Source organism: Trichoplusia ni, chromosome 11, assembly GCF_003590095.1.
Source record: "Trichoplusia ni isolate ovarian cell line Hi5 chromosome 11, tn1, whole genome shotgun sequence".
NCBI classification, from domain to species: Eukaryota; Metazoa; Arthropoda; class Insecta; order Lepidoptera; family Noctuidae; genus Trichoplusia; species Trichoplusia ni.
Window position 1 is genome coordinate 6,933,518 of NC_039488.1, and position 22,357 is coordinate 6,955,874.

General features: G+C 38.3%; 1 protein-coding gene across 1 annotated transcript; it reads left to right on the top strand.

The window, feature by feature from the left end:
- Positions 1–681: 681 nt before the first annotated feature.
- LOC113498717 (IQ and AAA domain-containing protein 1-like) lies at positions 682–20,930 on the top strand. Its single transcript, XM_026878840.1, has 21 exons — positions 682–1,016; positions 1,407–1,532; positions 2,066–2,241; positions 3,126–3,228; positions 3,810–3,926; positions 4,540–4,736; positions 5,102–5,227; positions 5,834–5,948; positions 11,466–11,614; positions 12,140–12,290; positions 12,602–12,769; positions 13,407–13,564; positions 14,333–14,483; positions 15,043–15,152; positions 16,437–16,600; positions 16,890–17,038; positions 17,549–17,648; positions 18,769–18,892; positions 19,627–19,746; positions 20,150–20,228; positions 20,368–20,930. Exons 2-21 carry the CDS (start codon positions 1,422–1,424, stop codon positions 20,518–20,520), a joined length of 2,721 nt encoding a protein of 906 aa, XP_026734641.1. The 5' UTR covers positions 682–1,016; positions 1,407–1,421; the 3' UTR covers positions 20,521–20,930.
- The last annotated feature ends 1,427 nt before the right edge of the window (positions 20,931–22,357 follow it).

Here is a 22,357-nt window from a genome sequence, read left to right on the forward strand (position 1 = left end):
AAAACTTATGAAATTAGTATATTATAAAAGAGTTTTAGAATTATTTTCAATTTAAAGCCTATATAACGATTGTTTTAAAATATTATTTTTATGTAAAATACAATCTTTTTATGTTGGATGAAACAGTAGTCCTAGTAAGACTGGTTTTCAGACCTATTTTGTGTATATTATAGTTATATGTTTTATTTTTTATTATAAATATGTATTTTTAATTAATACTGCTTCCATAATTAGTAAACCAAAGAGATATTTTGTTATTTTATTAATATTTTGCGTTTGGACAAAAGTTTTGATATAAAAACATATATTATTTATGAATGTAAATTGCTCAAAATTGTTTATTTTAATGATATTTAGGACACTGTGAAATTATCGTTTGGCTTAAGAATAGTGAATTATTGTGATTTATTACTTTTAAGTATTTTAGTAAATAAATAGTTAATTTAATATATTCGTTTTTTTATTTACCTGGCAACTGCCCCTTACATTAGGAAAAACAGTCAAGTGCGAGTCGGACTCATCACACAGAGGGTTCCGTAAATATAATACAAAGAAAAAGAACGAAGATATTTGTCACCTATCAAAATAATGGCCGTAATTAACGTCGCTTAACTTGTTTTTATTAGTAATTTTCGTTATAGCGGCAACAGAAATACATCGTCTGGATAAATTTTTACTGACTGGCTATCACGGTTCATTAGATACATCCTAGAGAGAGACAGACAGACTTTTTGGGTAAGGAGACCCAAAAAAATCGTCCCAAAGCATAGACAAGAATTAAAATTACTAAAAACTTCAAGAAGATAGACAAACAGTCAAAGTCAACCAAAACCAAAAATAAAAACTATTATTGTCAAAGAATGTCAAAATTCCGGTACAACGGTTTATTTTCCAAAATTATCAATTGAAATTCTAATTTATGTTTAAACAAAATTCTTGTGTTAGTTAAAATGAGAGTGTAACTGTGACTGATGTTATAACTAAAATTTGTAGTGATTTGTTATATTTTATGTAAAGTAAGTATTTACTTATCTAGGTTTAGAATTCAGCAAAATAGTGTAAGGGGCTGTTAAAGTAATTCCTTCAATCTTTTAAATTATCTTAATCCCAGGGTTAATATGGAATGCGTGTGATATACCGCAGACTGCAAAATAAGACTGTTTACATTTTGTGGTATGACTAATATAGGTCAACGGTACGACCAGTCACCACAAGACAAACTAAATTGAAATCGTTCAACCCGTTCAGGAGCTACGATACCAAAAACAGAGGGACTGACACGTCTAACTTATAACACCCCTCTTTTTGCGTCGGGGGTTCAAAATAGGAAAGACATGAAATGCATTAGCTTACTGTATACTGCATGACTTGAGGTTCTTAATAAATTAATTAGTTTCGAATACCAGTTTCAGTAAACCAAAATGCCGCTAACTTTACCTGACCATATGAATGGTCCTATCGAGGCTCATCAGAACTGGCTTCGCATACTGGAACAAGCACAGAATACCGTGGAAGAAGATTTAGATTTGCAGGTAATTAGATATACTATCAGCAGTCGTTGTGGTTTGTGGTTTCATGCATGGACTTGCATGCATAAGCTGCTGGTTTGATCCCAACGCAGGCTTATAAATGTGACTTTTCCGAAGTTATATGTAGGTTCCTTAATTATTCTAAGATAATGACTAATTGTGAAAGAAAATATTTGGGGAAACCTCGATTGCAAATAGTAGAATCTGAAATCGCCAACTTGCAGTGAGCCAGCGTGGTGATCAAAGCCGTTTCCTAATATGGGAAGTGGCTTTTGCTCAGCAGTGAGATGTACAAATATTCTAGTATTTTTAGGTATTAAGTTCATGCTAGTGGTCTGGGTGATGAGTGGCTATGGCTTCCCACGCACCGAAACCCGACCAAATGGTCGATACATTTTGTGGCAGACACTTAATGATTAAACCTGAACCGCCGTGCTACGTCATCGCGTTTTTGTTTCGATATATGGCAATGCGTTTCAATCCTTCATACAAGCCATCTGCGCCTTCTCTTATTATTATTAATATAACATTTCCAGCGTGCTACAGCAAAAGGCATGAAACTGAGAGAACGAGCTCTTCCACCAGAGTTGCTCGGCAGGAACTACGCTAGATACTGTGACCTTATCAACAAGATGTATGATGCGTATCTCAGTAGCGTGCATCTTCAGAGGGCGCCTTATATACTGGACCTTATCACTGTTCTGATGAAAAGGTTTGGTCTCCTTCTTCATTATTAACACCTGTTATGATTCACTATTCTTCAAAAATCTTCTGGTAAGATACAACCTGGTGTCAAAGTTTTAGATCCACTCGTAAGACATAAGACATAGGTTTGAAATACCCTTGAATAATTTGGAATGCACGGATAGCTGAGTGGTTGAAGTCACCAAGCCAAACCTACTGAGCGTGACGTGTTGCGGGTTTGCATCCCTGCGTAGTAAAAGAATCTGTGTGACCCACGAATGCTTGTTCTGAGTCTGGCTGTCCTTGTGTATGTGAATTGTGTGTTTGTGAAACCCCCAGCGACACAAAGACTAAACGTCTTATTGCGGAAGTCGTTAAAAAGAAGATTCACAATTTTTCTGGTGTGACACAACCTGGTTTCAAAGTCTGACAGGCTTTTTGATGGTGGTGACTGACTGCTATACGGAGGCCGTGGTTTCGATTCCCACCCAGTACAAGTGATTGATGAGCACGATTACGTCTTGTTCTGTGTCTGGGTGTAATTTATCTTTATTGTCAAGTACTCAAAATACAAGTTCAAGTTAGTGTAGTAGTGAATTAAAATTACGCGTTAAGTCACGATTGTGTATCGATTTTACTAAATCATTACGTCACAAGCCCTCTTTCCTACGCTTTAATATACCATACCCAGCCTTCATCGCTATTCCATAGGATCGGTATACCATATTAAAAAGGTTTACGTGAATAGTAGAAATTGTGGCTGGTAATTAAGTATTAAGAGCCAATTAGGCGAAGATAAAAACATCGTGCAAGTTGTAATATATTGCTGGCGATCATATATCACGTTAGGTAGCCTATCTGCGCGTCTGCACAATGTACTTATTCCAACTTGCATGGATGCTTCTTTTCTAGGTTATACGAACTCCGCCACGAACTGATACATCTTATAGTGAACGATTATATTTATGTTGATGCTGCGCTTACTCAGCTCAGGGTGACTCCAATGGACATTGAGGTATTTAATCCCATCATCATCACCCTTTTTCCCCAACTATGTTAGGGTCGGCTTCCAGTCTAACTGGATGCAGCTAAGTACTAGTGTTTTACAAGGAGCGACTGCCTATCTGACCTCCTCAACCCAGTTACCTGGGCAACACGATACCCCTTAGTTAGACTGGTTGTCAGACTTTCTACTTTCTGACTATCTGTAACGACTTTTATAATGTGACAAGCCCGCCAAAATGAAATCAAATAAATTTGGTTAAGCTTAAAAACGCTAGTAACAGATGCCGAGGAAAAACTAAAGTGGGAGTGGGTTACGTCGCGCGAATGCAGCCTGACCGTTAGGAAAAAATCATCGCCCACTGGAAGCCGGAGGAAGGACATCGTTGACGAGGTCGTCCGCGACGAAAGTGGTGTGATGATCTAGTCAAATACGTGGGGCGCATTTGTCCAAAACTTGCAGAGAATAGAGAGGTTTAGAAGAGAAAGGGGAGGCCATAGCCCAGCAGTGGGATCAAAAACAGGTTATAAAAAAGGTTTTTTCAGGTCTATCAGGATATGTTGAATATATCGATAGCTTTCATAACTTTCCAGATAGTCGTACCATACCACTTTCCTCTGGAAACTCGAGAAGACAACGTGGAACAAGTAATACAGAAGATGTGGGCGGACGCTGTAAGGAGGAAGAAGATACGGGAGAGACCGAAACCGGTGAGAATATTTCTCCTGAAGAGTTTCATCGAGATTAGTTCTAGAATTCTAGGTTAAGTTAGGCGTGGCGAAAAATGAATTCTTGGGTTCTTTACCCAAATGGTGTTCCTTAACCTCTAGTTTCTGTTGGTTTGTTCATCCATCTGTCATAAGGTTTTATCTCATAAGCCATTAAAGCTTATTAATTCATTGAAATTTTCAAAGATTATGTCTGTCAATTGGCACGAGAAAGGAGAGGCCTATGCCCAGCAGTGGGAGGATAAAGGCTGTGGATGATGATGATGATGTCTGTATCCTATTTCATTATTAGCTAAAATGACATACTAAAACGAGACTTTAAAATCGTTTAAGTGCAGTGTATCCTTTCGTCAAAATAAGTCAAACATCTAATTTTTAACCTTAACAATTTGTATAAGCTCGATCTTTATCTTTATTATAATTATGTTCTTATAGCTTCGGCAGAAATACATTAAATGTATACAGATAATTTATCTGTGAAAATTTCAACTTTCATCACAGATCATGAATGGGTGGCCAACCCTCAGTAATAAGGTTTCCGTTTTTACCTTTTTTGTATGGACCCCTAAAAATGCATACGATAATGTTCCACCAGCCCCCGCCGCCTCCGAAACCCTCAGCATCACCTTGGGACACTGACTCCATAGAACGCGTTCCGGAGGTTGTGGAACCGCCGCCAGCGCCAGTGGTGGAAGAAGTCGAGGATATAGTCTCGGAACCCCCCAGCGTACACACTTACGTACCGGAGGAGTTCATACAAGCAGTTCTTATACAGAGACATGAACGATATAGGTAATAAGAATATGTATAATAGATTTAAGACATATGAAACCCCACGTGTTTAAATGTCTCTCCGTTAAAATGTTATTAAAATCGGTCCGGCCTTTTAATAGTTGTAAATTGCATTGTTATCGGGTTTCAAGCTACCCTGAAAATTTTAGCCTGCTAGCTTATCGGGAAATGCCTCAAAATTGAGTTGCACAAATCCAACTGGAGAAAGAGAGTGTATAAAAACATGGGAAAAAACCAGAAAAGTTTAACAAACCCTCTTGTTGTACCGTAACTTCGATCGAAACTGCACATCGTTCATACAAATCAATGCATATAATCTCAAGACCACCAAGATATACTATATTTGCTATATTGTACATTTTCAGACAGTGGTTTATGCTGGATTTCAAAGAGAAGGCTCGTCAGTGGAAAACCTTTTATGGTACTAAAAACGATGAGACTCCCGTCGAACTGAAGCATAGGGCGGCTCGAATTATACAACGGACTTACAGGTACATATTTTATTTAAAAGAGATCCCCGGCCCCGCAGTAAGGAATTTAATCCTTGTGTCGCGGGAGTTTCACAAACATTCAAGTCACATGCACGGAGACATCCAGACTCAGAACAGGCATTTGTGGATGACACTAACGCTAGTCCTATGCGAGGATCGAAACCTACTCAGCGAAAAATAGGTTTGGGGTAGTGATCTGTTCCATTTGGCTATCCGTGCAGTGGTCATGACTAAAACATTTATATGTCAATAGGTGTACTTGCGACTTCGTCTGCAGTGACAAAAAAGTTAATTATTGTTTTAGTTTTTTTGCTACCTACCTTTTTTGATAAAACTATCTGAAGCTACCCCATAGTATCATCTATACCTGCTACACCTGCCGGTAAAACAGTCGTCAAAATTGGTCCAGGCTTTTTCAGAGATTTACCGGAATAAACAGACGTAAAAAATTGAAAAAAATGTCACTCTCCAATTGTATTTAAATGATAAGATTCAGCTTACCAAATCAGCCTGGTAGATCGAAGGTCACAGGATCGAAAGGAGAACGAAGCCTCTGCCTAGCAGTGGAATCAAATAAAGACTTGTTGCGAATTTAAATATTTTTAGGGAATTAATGAAGCTTAAAAGAGAGAAGGTAAGAGAAATAAAGAGAGATGTTCTGCTGGGCATCATACCAGACCCATTCAGGACTAGCACCAGCTATAGAGAGGCAACTAATAAGGTCAGTCATATTCTAGTATGTTGGTCTAGTGGTTAGTGGCCCTGACTGCTATACCGGTGGTCGTGGTTTCGATTCCCATCCAGGACAAATGTATGTGTGATACTGTAATTTATTTCATTTCATTTCATCTTACAAGCTAACAGATGACACATCCAAAACGCTTATAAGATTAATAGTTCGGTGTTACACATCCTCGTCATTATATTTAACAATGCAAAATTATTTAACAATGTCAGGAATGAGCAGAATAATCATAATTAAAAATTGATCAATAATATCATAGGAAAAAAAAATACAATCTGAGTCCATAAATAACATTAATATTAAAATAAAATAGCAATAATAATAAAAAGAAAAAAAAAAAAAAATAAGAAAAACAAAACGCAGCTAGCAATTAAAATAATAATTAATTACAGTTAATTATGATAACTAACAATATTATGTCAATTTGATGGCTACAATTTATTTAAAATTATTTGAAATTCTTTACACAAATGTCCTAATCCATCGGCAAATAAGTCTAGCTCGTGGTGCTGTGCAAGTATGTCCCCAATAAATCGGAGTGCGCGGTTGGTGGGCGCTTGACGAGCGCGCTCGGTACGTGCGCGGGGGGGCTCCAGCAGTCGCGGGCGGCGCCGAGGCGCCACCTGTCCCTGTGAGTTTGCCGACACGTTCCCAGGGACTAAGATGCGGACACGCTCTAGTATTTGGGGACTATCAATCCTATTGTGAATTATGGACAGATATTGCATGACTTGAGACATTGCCCTTCTAAATTTCAACGTTTCAATGTCCACCATACCAGACACGAATAAGGAAGGGTATAAGTAGGGATAGTATCCGTACTGTTTCTTATAAATCCATCGAGCAAATTTACGTTGTATTTTTTCAATCATTAGAACGTATTTCTCTTCATAAGGATTCCAGATAACTGCACCGTACTCGAGTTTACTGCGCACATAGGCATTGTACAATACTTTTGCGACCCGTGTATTATCAAACTGTGACGCAGTCCTTATGACAAACCCTAACATTTTGTGCGCTGACTTACAAATTTTGTTGATGTGCGTGTGAAAGTCTAATTTGCAATCTAATAGTAATCCTAAGTCCCTAATCTCTTTAACTCTTTCCAAAGGAGCGTCAGTCAACTTATAATTAACAATAATGGGCTGTGATTTTCGCGTGAACGTTATTATTTTACATTTGAGATTATTGAACGGAAGGTGGTTTTCTTGACTCCATATAGACACAGCATCAATATCTCTCTGTAATGTCACGGCATCAGCCTCAGTTTCAATACCCAGAGTTAGTTTTAGGTCATCCGCAAATAGGAGACACTCTGAAGTCAAAACAACATCTGGTAAATCGTTGATAAATATCACGAATAGCAAAGGTCCTAACGTACTACCTTGACTCACTCCTGACCTAGTAAAGTAGTCTCCAGAGTTATATCCATTGAGCCGCACATATTGACGTCGATTATTAAGGTAACAAGAAAAAAAATTGAGGAGCTTTGGTACGAATCCAACAATCGCCAACTTTTTCAATAGCATATCGTTATCCACTAGGTCGAAGGCTTTCTGGAAGTCAAAGTAAGCCGCATCAACTTGCCTTCGCTTATCCATTTGTGAGCAGATATAGTCTACATGCGCGACCAAGTTGGTGGTGGTGGAGCGAGCTGTACGAAACCCATGTTGATCATTATGCAGCTGGTGACCGATTTGGCGCTTGATGGAATCACTTAGAATTGCTTCAAAGATCTTACCAAAAACGGATAGGACAGCTATAGGTCTGAAAGAAGTAACATGTGTGCCTCCGTCTCCTTTAGGAACAGGAGAGACTCGAGATAGCTTCCAGATCTCAGGATATCTTGACTGGGTCAATGAAAGATTATACAAATACAGAAGTGGCCGCCCAAGAACTGATATACAGTCCTTAACTAAGAAGACAGGAATGCCATCCGGCCCCCCAGCCGATCTTGGCTTAAGGCGTCTCACTGCCTTCTTCAGATCATTTTCATCTACTGTCGTGATGGAAACGGAGGCCACATCTCGATGTATATGTGCATATGCAGCTTTTGCAGCAGTATCCGGGTTTAGCTCGGGTTTCTCTGCATGGAAAACGGACGCAAAATATTTAGCAAAGGCATCGGCTGCGGCTTGATCTGTCACTTCAGTATTTTCATATATATATGTATCTATGTACCTTCTATCGTTTTTCTTCTCCTTTACATATTTCCAGAATTGCACTGGATCGTCAATGATATTTTTTTGTAATACAGTCATATATTTCCGGTATTCGCAGTCAATCAATTTCTTAACCTTCTCTCTATAATATATAAACATAGCCTTGTTAAATTCTTTGCCCTCTTTTTTGAATCGCTTATGATGAAAGTGTTTGTTTTGTATATTTTTTATTATTTCTACGTTGTACCATTTTGGATATATGTATCGCTGATTGTCTGACAATTGTTTTTTAATAGGCACAAACAGATTTATAATTTCGTATAGCTTATCGTAGAACAGCTGTACAGCACAGTTAATATCGCTTATTCTTAACAAGTCCGACCAGTCTATTTCAATCAAAGTCCTATATAGACCTTGAAAATCCGCCTTACGCCAGTTCCAATCTGTATTGGTATTCGAGCGAGGTGTCACTTGTTGCGGAGATGACACCCTCGATGATATCCAAAAGCCCGGAAATGTAATAATTATATCGAGCATAGGATGGTACTGATCGATATTTACCAGAGGATCTTCACTGAGAGATACCACTATCTGTTTAGGTTCAAAATTGCCCAGCACCAGATCTAGCATACCACCGCGATAATTCAAGACTGTGTTATATTGCTTAAGCGAGCAGAATTCACAAAAAAAGTCCAAAGTAGTCTTTATATTGGTACTGCAAGAGTTTAAATTAAAGTCACCTAGGATTAGAACATTCAGGTCGGGATAAGTACAAATCACATTTTCTATACATGTCAAAACATTCAAATATTGCTCATCCTTATAATTTGGTGGCAGATATACGACACAACATAAAAATTTTATATTTTTAAATGTCACAATTGCAAATATTAATTCTTTGTCATCAGTCATACTAACAATATCCGTAACTATTTTAACATTATAACGATCACGAATCGCGAGTAGAACTCCTCCCCATCCACAATCACCTGGTCTGTCTTTACGAACCACATGAAAACCCGGAGGAAAAAGTTCACCATTAGACACTGAACTCGTAAGGAAGGTCTCAGTTAATGCTATAATATCATATTCACTTTCCATAACATTATTAAGAAACATATTAGTTTTTGTTCTTAGGCCACGAACATTTTGGTAGCATATTTGCATTTCATGGAATCGCGGTTGACGCTTGATCGTTATTGTCTTTGGCGCGAAAGTTCTGCCGCCAGGGTTTAATGCAGATGTCTTCAGCCCAGTTTTCAGATGACATTATATTTTCGGCCTGCTTCAATGGAACTCCGAGTTTGAACGACGCATAATGCCCACGTGATTTCAGTTTTTCAACCGTGCATTTGTCGTTCCCACATATTGAGTTAAGATGTTCGCGTACTTGCTCTACTGTGGTGCCTTCTAGTACGTAGTATAGGTGCAGGTATCTTCGCCTTTCAGCAGCATGCAACATCGTAGAACCAGGCGCAGCGGTACCTCGGAGCAACCCGGGAAGTGAGGGTCGTGCCCGTTTGCGTGATACTTCTTGCCAGTTGTCTTTATCAATCCGCTCACAGTCCTGGCTATTACTTAAAGAGATGGAAGATTCGGAAGATTCTGCCTGCATCATCTTTTGAGCACTGAGAACAGGAGCCACAGATGAGACGTTATTTGTGCTGGGGACAGTATACGCAGACTGATCCTTATCAGTACCGAGATGTTCGATGTTTGGTTGAGGTTGAGATTTCCGCTTCGGAGGCTTATTTTGTGAAGTGGGTATATTTTCAAAGGTTGGACTGGTTTGAGTACCGCTAGTTATCAAGGTTTTGGATATTGGCGCCGGTTCGCAAGCCTTATTAATGCTCGATATGTAGTGTTTTTCTAATTGTAAAACCTTGTTCGTTATCAAATTAACCCTATCCATGAATTCAGTTTTGAACGCCAAAAATTGTTCAATAAGCAGTGTATTAATTTTGCTTATTAGCTGTGTTTCGAACTCCATTTGCAGGTTTTTTAATTCACGCACAACGGAATCTTTTAAATCATTTCCTGTAATACTTTCGCCTGTGCTTCCCATAGTAGTTTGGGCGTATCGCGGCTTAGTTCGTACAGTCACGTTCTCGGAAGTCTGCATGGATACGTCAAGGCACGAAGCAGTAGAGGTGGTATTTAGATCCTGCGTAACGTGTGGCCGCACTGGAGTATGAGAATTATCTCGTTTTGGTTGCCTACAGCGACATTCTCCACATATCCAAGACATCTTTAATTCCACAGACATATTTTTAAACACATCAGTAGTAATGTTTGCACAAATAATATCAAAAATCTGCTTACATTTTGCACATTTCATATACGGGCCGTCTTCGCTCACCTCGGCGCGGCAGCCCGCGCACGGTGCCGTCCGACTTGCCATCGTAGTGCAGTCCGCAGAACGTTGATATTGCAATGCCGCGCACACAGCGCTGGCCGGTAGCGATGAGTCAGTGGAGCAGCGGGCGTCGCGCGGGTTGTCGTAGGTCAGGGTTCAAGACGGTTAACAAATAATTTTGAAATATTATTGCTTATATCTTCGAAATTACTGGTTGGAATTGAATTTTGATTTCACCTCTAGAATCGTCACTACAACAGCTTTGTGAATTATATACACACAACTTTAGAGAACAACTTTAGACACGAATTTTAACAGTTTATTTACGGAGCAAACTTGCACAGATGTTTCCTTCACAGAGGTCAACGACTAGTGATGAACACGATCATTTATTTTGTCCTGCATCTAGGTGTATTTTATCTATATTTTGTGTGTATTTAAAGTAAGATAATCATCATCATCATCATCCTAGCCTTTTCGAAACTATGTTGGAGTCGGCGACTAGTCTAACCGGTTTCAGCAAGTACCAGTGTTTTACAAGGAGCGACTGCCTATCTGATCTCCTCAACCCAGTTACCTGGGCAACACGATAACCCTTAGTTGGACTGGTTGTCAGATGTAATGTAATATGAGATATTAAGAGAGCATAAGAGTGATTAAATCTATCATGTAACAGCACTTTTGGCAGATATTATACGCCAATAATGTTCCTCCCAATATTCACAACAGTGAAATATAGTACTATTAGAAACGTTATTAAATGATGCAACGGTCTACTCACGCGAATTTATGGGGGTTGCCCGACTAATTTCGCACCCAACCGCAGTCCTTAATCATGAGCTGAAGCGGTGGGCAATCCCGATGAATACGCGTGAGTAAACCGTTGCATTATTTAATAATGAATCATTCTCACGATAGTTACTATTAAAATATAGTGAACTGTTAGAAACGATGATGATGACGCACTTTCCACAGGTATACGATAGACGTCGCAACACAAGATTCAAGATTAAACAGACGTATCTGAAGGAGTTAGAGAGAGAGAACACCAGGCTCATAGTGTTTAAAAAGGGAGAGCAGATTGATGACATCACTGATGAGATAAGAGAGTGGTTTAAGGAATGGTAAGAGGAAACTCACATCATCTTAATAGGCTATTTGACAAAAAATAACTGTTTAGAAAGATTTCCGAAAGACATTAGATACTTTATTTTATTTTATGACGTTAACAAAAAAAAATAACTGATTGACGTGATTTAAAGCCTCGTGTGACGTCACTTACCAGTACGCTGTTGACTAGGAAATGAGGTTTTTGGCGCCCACTACCATACTTGAGCGTTTGTGTGATAAAATAAAAAATACGTAGTCAGTATCACCCATCTGCGCCTTTTTTAAATAAACCCTTAGTTGAGTTTCTATATTTAAAACTCTTGAATTTAGACTGAACGAGTAACCGAATGGCTTTGGTCACCATACCAAACCCACTGTGAGCGACGTGTTGCGGGTTCGATCCTCGCGTAAGAAAACTGTTTGTGTGATCCACAAATGCTTGTCCTGAGTCTAGGTCACTTGAATGTTTGTGAAACCCCGCGACACAAGGATTAAATTCCTTAGAATAGCAGTCCTTTCTTTTTTTTTTGAATTGCCAGGTACTATGGATATGGCTTCTTCCCCGAGTACCCGTATGACATAGAAGGTGGAACTATAATGGTGGTCAGAGGAGACTACCCGACAGTCGAAGAGAAGATAGCTGATGATGAGAGGATGGAAACTATGATGAAAGGGAAGACAAGAGAACAGGTAAGCATTCTCTTTATCGGCCTAGCCTTTCCCCAACTATATTGGGGTCGGCTTCCAGTCTAACCGGATTCAGCTAAGTACCAGTGTTTTACTCACGTTTTTAAATGTTACTCCTTTGAAATTTCATCAAAATCGGTCCAGCCGGTTTTATAGTTGTAAATTGCATTGCCATCGGGATTGAAGCAACCCTGAAAATTTCGGCCTGCTAGCTTATCGGGAAGTGCCTCAAAATTGAGTTGCAAAAATCCAACCAGAATGTATAAAAACGCGGGAAAATAGATTAAAATCTAGACTTTCTTTGCCTATTTCAGCTGAAACAGGAACAGGCAGCAGCTAAAGCAGACGCGAAGAATAAAGCGGCGGCTTTGAAAGAAGCCAAACAGAAGGAGGAAGCTACTCTCATGAAGGCCAGATGCAATCCCTTCTCGGATCCAGGGTACGCAATACTGGAGTCAGAAACTCTTAAACAAGTGGTCGAGGTAATTTGGATCCTGAATATATGTGGTTAGGGTTTGATTTAGATTGATGGATAGTGGTCTCTTAGGTTTACGCGAATGTTAGACATTGAAATGAAACTACTTTTACGGATTTTATCGCTGTTTAATTTTTTATTTTAGTTCCCGACGTTTCGACACCTTTGCATACATGATACATGATAAATTCAACCGCGATAAAATCCGTAAAAGTAGTTTCATTAGATTCATGGATTTCGAAATAGCTTCGAAGAGCTGATGGATCTAATTTGGAATTTATTTGTGCACGGTTGAGGTTGATTTTGGAATGATAATACTCTGAAGTGTTACGATTTTAGGTAATGTGAGAATAGGTAGTTAGTGGTAAAGAGGATCTAAACTATATGACTAGAGTCTACAACGCAACAGCAAATTGTCGAAATAATTTGGTCCATATTTTTACGCGCTTAGGGTTTGAAATGGAATGGTAGTTTTTGAATTCTCTGTTCGGCCCACTAAGTATTTTTTATTTGAAGAGAAAAAAAATCTTTTTCATTGAATTTGGTTGTTTAGGTGGGTGACAGGGTGATATGACCTTTGTGACAGAGCGATTGAAACGAAGTGAGTGAAAATTAACCACAATATTCTATATTTTCTCTTTCAGGCTTTCAATTTATACCGTGTATCGTGGTCGCTGTATGATGAGCTTCCATCGGAGGAGTTTGGTGAGACAGTGTATGGATACATGAAGCCGCTGCTCATTGAAGAGATAATGAGCACCATGCATAAGGAGTGTAGAGTATTCGTTGATGAATTGATGAGGTGATTCCTTTTTTTAATATTACTTCTTTATAAAAAAAATCAGATATAAATAGCATACATGTTTTAAATACATATAAAAACAATATGCATTTAAAAATATAAAAAATTGTCTCCAACCGGCAACGGGAACTGGGCCCAAGCTGCCGGTGGTCAGGGCTCCAGAGAGAGGAACCTCCTCACGATGCGCGCCGTGTCGAGTGGCGTACGCACCGGTTTCAAGGGGTCGCTAGCTCTAAGGTCCGGGTTGGATCCCCGGTCGGGCCAATGTAAAAATTCACATTTCTACATTGTCTCGGGTCTGGGTGTTTGTGGTACCTTCGTTGTATCTGAATTCCATAACACAAGTGCTTTAGCAACTTACTTTGGGTTCAGAACAATGTGTGTGATGTTGTCCGCATTATTTAAACCCTTGAGCCAGAAGAACAACGAGAGCCTCTTAAGGTGTTGGTCAAAGCCCTTGGCTGTTAAGCCATAGACATTTACGGCTATCAGGACAATGATTGCCGAGTTCACCTCCCACAAGTCGACAACCTCGTGAGCTAAATCTAAGTATTTCATTTGTTTTGCTTTGTCTACTTTCACGAGGTTCTCGTCATGGAGGATGGTGATATCAATAATCATTGTCCGGCACTATATTATCAGGCTAGTATTCACCATACAAGCTTTGCTTCGTTTGATACTAGATGGCGCTGTTTAAAACATGTGGAATATTATTAATATTTGTTTCATTAAATTGGTTCAAATAAGTTTGCTTACTAAATTTTTCAGGCTAGATTTAAAGATGTTGATACAAAAGCATCAGCTGACGTACAAGAGGATTGGTATGAAGTATCCTAAACTGAAACCACGGAAGAAACCGAAGATTCATCCGCTGCCAAAGCCTGTGGTCATGGATGACAAGCTGATGAAGGGCTTAGAGGTGAGAATGATTCACGAAACTAGCCCACTGTATAAAAGGTTGCCCGTCTACTTGGTTACAAAGGTCCCAGTTCAATTTAATTTGATACAATGTCCAAGAAAACGTTGCATTCATTTAAAGTTTTTGTCTTCATTATATTTATACCCATTATTTATCATCAAAAAAATATATAATTAACGTTTCATATTCTATTGGTATTTAAGTATTGCAACTGACCTCATATGTAGTCCAGAGCTGGACATAACGCTGTTAGCTTATTGAAGTGGAGCGAGGCTGACACATACTCACAATATAGTTTAATTTGACTGGCTTGTTGGTCTAGTGGTTTGTGGCTGCGACTGCTATACTGGAAGTCGTGAGTTCGATTCCCACTCAGGACAAATGTTTGATGAGCACGATCATTTGTTCTGTGTCTGGGTGTTGTTTATCTATAATATGTAGGTATGTATTTAGAAATATTTAAGTGCTTTTATCAGTAATTCTTTAATACTCATAATACAAGCTTTGCCTAGTTTGAGATTAGATTGCGTGGTATCAAAGTTGTGCAATATTATTTCAGGATATATTTGACATCGGTATTGTAACGAAACCAACTGTGAAGATATCAGATGTCTACGGTGACCTGAATTACGCGGCCTATGAGAAGAATATTCAGGATCCAAATGCAACGTAACTATACTTGAAATGAAACTACTTTTACGGATTTTATCGCGGTTTAATTTTAGATTTTAGTTCCCGACGTTGGGAACGTTTAGGCTATTGAGATTAAAAAACACCCTAATTTCAATAGAGAAGATGGCTGGAAGATATCACCTACTTGGGATCCAATAATAAATAAACTCAAGGCCAAACCCAAGAGCAGCGCTGCAAGACATCAAGACACAGTGAGCTCATACTGCGTAGGTCGGACCACAAATAATTAATTAAAATATGAAGGTAGAACGAGCAACATCTTCTGTCAAGACGAACACCATCTCAGTCTGCCCGTGACCATGATACCTGCAAAGGTTTTGAAACGTCGGGAACTAAAATCTAAAATTAAACCGCGATAAAATCCGTAAAAGTAGTTTCATTTCAATGTCTAACATTCGCGTAAACCTAAGAAACCACTATGTAACTATACTTACTTTTACACAATCAAGAGGCATATCCCACGTATGAAATGTATGATTAGTTCTAGATTTAATTGAACATGATGAGAAAGAAGATGATCTTCAGTTATTCATTGTAATTAATTTGCATATGAACGGTTAGTTTGTCAGTTGTTGAAAATTGTAGAATATTATCTACTACTAGTTGACCCAGCAAACGTTGTTTTGCCTAATAAATCATTTCTAGTTGTATGTGTTTTAAAATGCTTCATTATAAAAAAATAAAAACAAAAAATTTCGTCCAAAAAATAAATTTTAGTCTGAGCAACCCTTATCACTTAGGGGTATGAAAAACAGATGTTAGCCGATTCTCAGACCTACTGAATACGCATATAACATTTTGTAAAAGTCGGTAAAGCCATTTCGGAGGAGTACGGTAATTAAAATCGTGACACGGGAATTTTATATATTAGATATAAAATACTCGTGTCGCAATGTGTGATATTGAACTCCTCCAAAACAGCTCGTCTGATTTCCATGGTGGTTTTGTCAAAGTGGGCATGTCAAGAGAAGCATCGGTCGTCCGGGAGCAAGATGGGTCGATAACATAGTAAAGGTCTCGGGTCGAGTCTAGATGAGGCTAGCACAGGACCGCAGAAATTGGCACGAGAAAGGGGAGGCCTATGCCCAGCAGTGGGAGGATAAAGGCTGTGCATGATGATGATTAGGTAGTTCTGAGAATAGGACAACATCTATTTTTATAGCCCTTTTTTATTCCTTATAACTAAATTGTATGGCAAAACAAAGTTTGTTCTGAACACAAGAATGAGCTAGTTTTTTTAATTCGAATCAACATCAACAGCTTCCCCCTAGCGAGTTATGGTGACGTGAAGACACGACTGGTTCTGTCCTGTGTCCTCGGCTGCGGCATACAGCCAGGGGCAGTCAAACACAGATCTGTCATGCTGCTCGGCCCAGATAGAAATGGGAAGTCGTTCTTAGCTGATACCGTCGCTGGAGAACTTAGTGAGTGGTGACGTAAAATGCAATTTTGACCCATTTTTTACCACGCAAACCCGTGCACGACGTGTTGCGGATTCAATCCCCGCGTAGGACAAGAGTTTTTAAGATCCACGATTGCTTGTTCTGAGTCTGGGTGCCTTTGTGCATGTGACTTGAATATTCGCGTCCCCACGATACAACGATCTAATTCCTTAGGTTGTTAACCGTTTATAAAATAAAGGCCTCTTTTTGTAAGGAATTGGAACCAGCATAGATCATCACTTGCCTTTAACAATTACTTTATCATTTCTAGATGCAGTCAAGATTGACATAACTCCAGAGAGGTTTACTGCGGTGATTGATAAGCCACTGAGGGCACTGACTCACGTATTCCTGGCTGCCAAGGCATTCCAACCTACTGTGGTCTTCATGAAGAATGTTGAGAGAGTATTCTCAAAGAAGGTGCATATATATTACTAGATGTAGCCCGAAAATGATTCCACAGAAATATAAAATCAGGATAAAAACTATCCTACGTGTGTATCCAGGTTATAAACTCTCTGTGTACCAAGTTTCGTCTGAATCCGTTCAGTGGTTTTTGCGTCAACACACCCATACATACTAACTTTCTCGTTTATAATACATATGTATTAATAGGACCATAATTGATTGATCTGACTGATGAAACTACTGATTTTTTATTTTGTTTTTTTTTTTATTGAAACTTTTGGCTCGCGCTTTACATCGCTTTGATTCACAAATTAGGCTGTCAGAACGAAGATTAGCTTATCTTAATATACTTAATCTGACCAAATGTCATCTTTCTACTTATCATGATTCATGAGATACAGTTTTGTGACAGATGGATAGATAGACAGATAGCGGATCCTTATGAATAGTCTTCCGTTATTACCCTTTCGGTTGGTCACCCTAAAAAGAAAAATGAAAATTAATGTTTTTATTCTGTTCAAGGTGCTCCCAGAAGAGAAATACCTTCAAGCGAAAGTAATTAAGGCTGCTCTCATAAAACTGGTCAAGCAAATAGCTCCTGAAGACAAAATAATATTTATAGGTGAACAAACATACTTACACAATTCTCTAATATTAATACCACTTTAGCACCAAGATCTAGAAACTAAAATGGACGTGGGCTGGGCACGTAGCGAGGCGAGGTGGACCAGCAGGGTAACAACGTGGAAGGGTCCAATGGGCAAATGTCTCAAAGGCAGACCCCACACGAGATGGGCAGACGACTTGACAAAAATAGCTGGTACTGGTGGAGAGAAATGGAACTCTTTAGAGGAGGCCTTCACCTTCACTTGAGGAGGGGTTCATGCAAACAAACATCAATTTAAACATTTAACTTATATCACTACATATTTAAGGGAATTACGTGTAAACAACACCATTATATATATATATTTTTTTTTCTTTAAACTGTGTATGTATCCCACTTTTTTTTGCATGAAATAAAAGGTTTTTTATTTTTATTTATTATTTAGCACCAAGATCTAGAAACTTTTTCGAGTTCTCGAAAGAAAGCGGTAGCTTCAATAGGAGACTGACCGACAGACTGACACTAGATTTTAATATTGTTTATATATAAATTGTTTGACGTTCAAAAGTGCCATATACTGGTCTTATTGAAATGAATAATTTGACTTTGAAAAAGAAACCGGTTGAGTATGAGTCGCTCGCGATTTAGTGGGTTCCGTATAAAGAAGCTCAAAATATGTGACAAAAATTGGTCTCCCATTGAATTTAGATTTTTTGCCAATATTTGTTTTTATAGCGGCAGCTGGAATGTAACTGGGTGACAGACGGACAGACAGACGGAAAAATAGCGTAGCTTCTAGCTATAGGCTAATAGGGTTTCATTTTAACCCCTTTGGTACCTAACCCTAAAAAACTGGAAGAGCTTTACCACATTAAGAGATGAATTTTCAAAAAATCTTAGATTTTGATGTGTTCTATCAAATGTAAGGTTAATGCTTCCTCTCTCTTAAGATATTGCTGTGCTCGACAGAATCCATAATGGTTCTGTATCATTATATTTTTAAGATCTCCATGTACATTATGGAACGCAATAAATTACTGAGTATTGATAAAATTTCAATGCAGCGACATTTAAAAACGTGGGTATTTAGATTTTTATATCTTTTAATTAATTTATTTCGTTAATAATTTCACAGCGACATGCACTCACCCATATACGGCTCAGGCAAAACCAATGGTACGCATGTTTGACGAAATACTTCTAGTCCCGCGGACTGACTATGGGAGCCTGCATTTGTTCTTTGCGGAGAAATTTAACAGGTAATTCGCTTCTCTTACTTATTAAATACAGTAACTTTTGTGAGGATAATTCATAAAATTCTTAAGTATTTTATAGCAAACGATGAAAGAAAACATCGTGAGGAAATTCAAAATATTGGAATCTGGAATCACCCGCAGTAAGCAAGTGTTGTGTTCAATGCTGGGTTTCTGTAGAGAAAACCCGCCCCTTTAGTCAAAAGACCTAAAAAAAATTCTAAAAACGTTGACGTCCATGGAAAAAGCTCATTCATACGCTAATTACAAGTCTAAATTCCAAATAATCGAAACGAAATGTTATTTCAATCCATTTCGAGCATTTAACTTTGATTTTTGGGTTTTTGACTTAGCTAAAGATTCTGCAGTGGGACAGTTACAGGCTGGTGTTATTAACAACTTTGGTAATGGCGCCCACCGTGGGGCAGATCACAAGCGAGGTGATTAATGCTCTCTTAGGTTTACGCGAATGTTAGACATTGAAATGAAACTACTTTTACGGATTTTATCGCGGTTTAATTTTAGATTTTAGTTCCCGACGTTTCGAAACCTTTGCAGGTATCATGGTCACGGGCAGACTGAGATGGCGTTCGTCTTGACAGAAGATGTTGCTCGTTCTACGAAACGTCGGGAACTAAAATCTAAAATTAAACCGCGATAAAATCCGTAAAAGTAGTTTCATTTCAATGATTAATGCTCGTTCTATGAGAGTTACATACAAGGCTAACATATTGTTACAGTTTAAGAAGTATGCCACTGGACTACCCAACTCAGCCCATCGCGCAACTGACCCAAGGATATGGATTTGGGGCCATTATTGAAGCGTATCACGAGGTTATGACTCCAGAAAGAATTATCAGGTAAATTAAGATAATTAAGTCATTTAAAAATAAATTTATTTTGACTGCGACTAGCCGAGTGTTTGAGGTCTCCACGTCAAATCCACCGTGTCGTGTCGCGGGTTCGATAGGTAGGACAAGAATTTGTGTGATCGGCGAATACCTGTTCTGAGTCCTTGTCTCTTTGTGAAACCACCCGCGACACAAGGGTTAAATTTCTTACTACAAGTCGTTACTAAATAAAAAATTATATCCTGATAATATATAAATCCTAGGATTGGGCAAAAGCCTATTTCTATAGCATCATTGAAGTGACGTCATACCAGGTTATTTTTTGCGTTAGCGATTAAAGAAAAAACTCGCATCTGATTTTTTACGGACTTACTCGATTTTTAAAGTTGCAATGAATTTCTTATTATTTCAGATTAAACGTCGATCCATTATCACCTGGAGAGTTTCTAGAAGTCTTATTTGCAAAAGATATAGAACCCTTATCGAAAGAGGTCAGTTGTCTTTCTTGTTAATTTTTTTAAGATACGTCTCGCGCAGCTGACTATCTTGCGACTCCAGACGCTGTCACCGAAATCAGTCAGGCCATTATTAAAAAAAATATCTAGACCAACCCAACCTCTTTTTCTCCAGGAATATCAGCCATACGTAGACTTCTTCTTAGCCAGTACATCATTGAAACAATTAAGAGAAGACTATGCCAGAATAAACTACTTCAGAGAGGATGCTTACAAGAAAATGGCTAAGAAGAATGCAAAGCAAAAAGGACATGAGGAATCGTCATAGAAGTAAGAGAAAGAAAGAAGACAGCAAGACTATTTATTAGATATTAATGGTTCTCCACTTAGCTTGGGTGACCGTCTTTGTCATAACGAGTTTGTACGTGTTTCGGAAGGCACATTAAATTGTGGGTCCCAACTGTTATTCATGCATCTTTAACAGTCTTTACAGGTAGTCAGAAGCTTGAAAGTCTGACAACCAGTCTAAACAAGGGATATCGTGTTGTCCCGGTAACTGGGATGAGAAGGTTATAAGCAGTCGCTCCTGATAAAACACTGGTACTTAGCTGAAACCGATTATGCTAGAAGCCGACCCCAACCTAGTTGGGAAAAGGCTGGATCTCACTGAAAGTAAGACTGGATGCCACACTTTCTAGCTTCTATCAGTAACGTGCCGTCCGAAACGCGTAGAAACTCATTGTGGTCACACACATAGATGGTCGCTTATCCACGGACCGACCTTATCAAGTGTAGCTTAACCTGTAGTCGATCAACTTGTAGTTTAGCCACGAACTCGGGTTGTTTTTAACTTAGCGGTCGCCAGAAATGCCTTTTTAACAGTGATTTTACACAATATTCTTATGCCTTAGTCCGTGACATTGTCCCGGGAGTATTGGGGTTGGTGATTCAACTGCCATTTTATGCTGTATATCAATAATTATCTTCGACTTTCCAGAATCATCTTTTTTCATGTTATTTATGCAAAAGACTTATTACGATACGTTGTAAATGAATTCCTCCCCATTACACATAGATTCCACAGTATTTTACAAATATGATTAACGAGGTAAGTATAACCATCTCACTTTTGTAAACAGTTTTTTATTCGAAAAAACGTCTGATCAACATAATAGGGATGATGACTGGGTATAAAAAGAAAAAATCTCAGTAGTCCCTCAGTTAGATAATTGAAAAGTATGAGACACGTATTTTTTCCTTTTTCAGAAAAACTAGCATTGACAAAGATTAACTGCTTTAAAGTTTAGGAGAGGGGGCTTGTGATGTAACTATATGGTAAAATTTATACTCAATCGTGACGTCACGCCTAAGTTTCATTCACTGTAATTTGGTCAATTTATGTTTCATCCATTATTATACAAAAAAACTACAAGACGGACACTGCAAAAAAAATTGACATCATCCCTATTAGTAAACAAATAGACAATGAAATTCAAGTATATTTCTTCCTATTGGTTTAATATTTTGAATTCAGTAAAACCAACACATTCCTTTTAATGCCCAAAGAACAGAGATACTATCGTAGTTGCTTGATACTACAACTAGAATACCAATTTATATACGTCTCACTGCTGGGCATAGGCTTCTTCCCGTATAGATAAGGTTTTGGGCATTGATCACCACGCTAGCTCACTGCAAGTTGGTAATTTCAGATTCCATTATTTCGAATCAAAGATACCTCACGATGTTTTCCTTCACCGTTTGTCAGCGGTGTCATAGATAAATTTAGTGGTTACATTATATCTTTAAAACATTGGAACTGTGCCTGCGTTCGGATCGAACCTCAGCTACCGTAACAAGAAAAAATTTTTTTAGAGAAGATTTTTCTTTAAGATTGTTGATGATTTCTTGTTGGAATGTTCGTAATATTGTCATGTTTAGTATCGGGAAATTGTTGCTTATGTTACAAAAAAACATAGTTAAGTTTGACCGTTTGAAATGAATCGTAAATAGCATTATAATTGTATTGAAATATAAATAAGTATGCAAATAAAAATGTTTGTGGAATTTTTGAGTTTATTTTTAGAATGGATCATGTTTTGCATAGCATGAAAGCAATCATACTATTATAAATGCGAAAGCTATGAGTAGATTTGTTAGCTTTT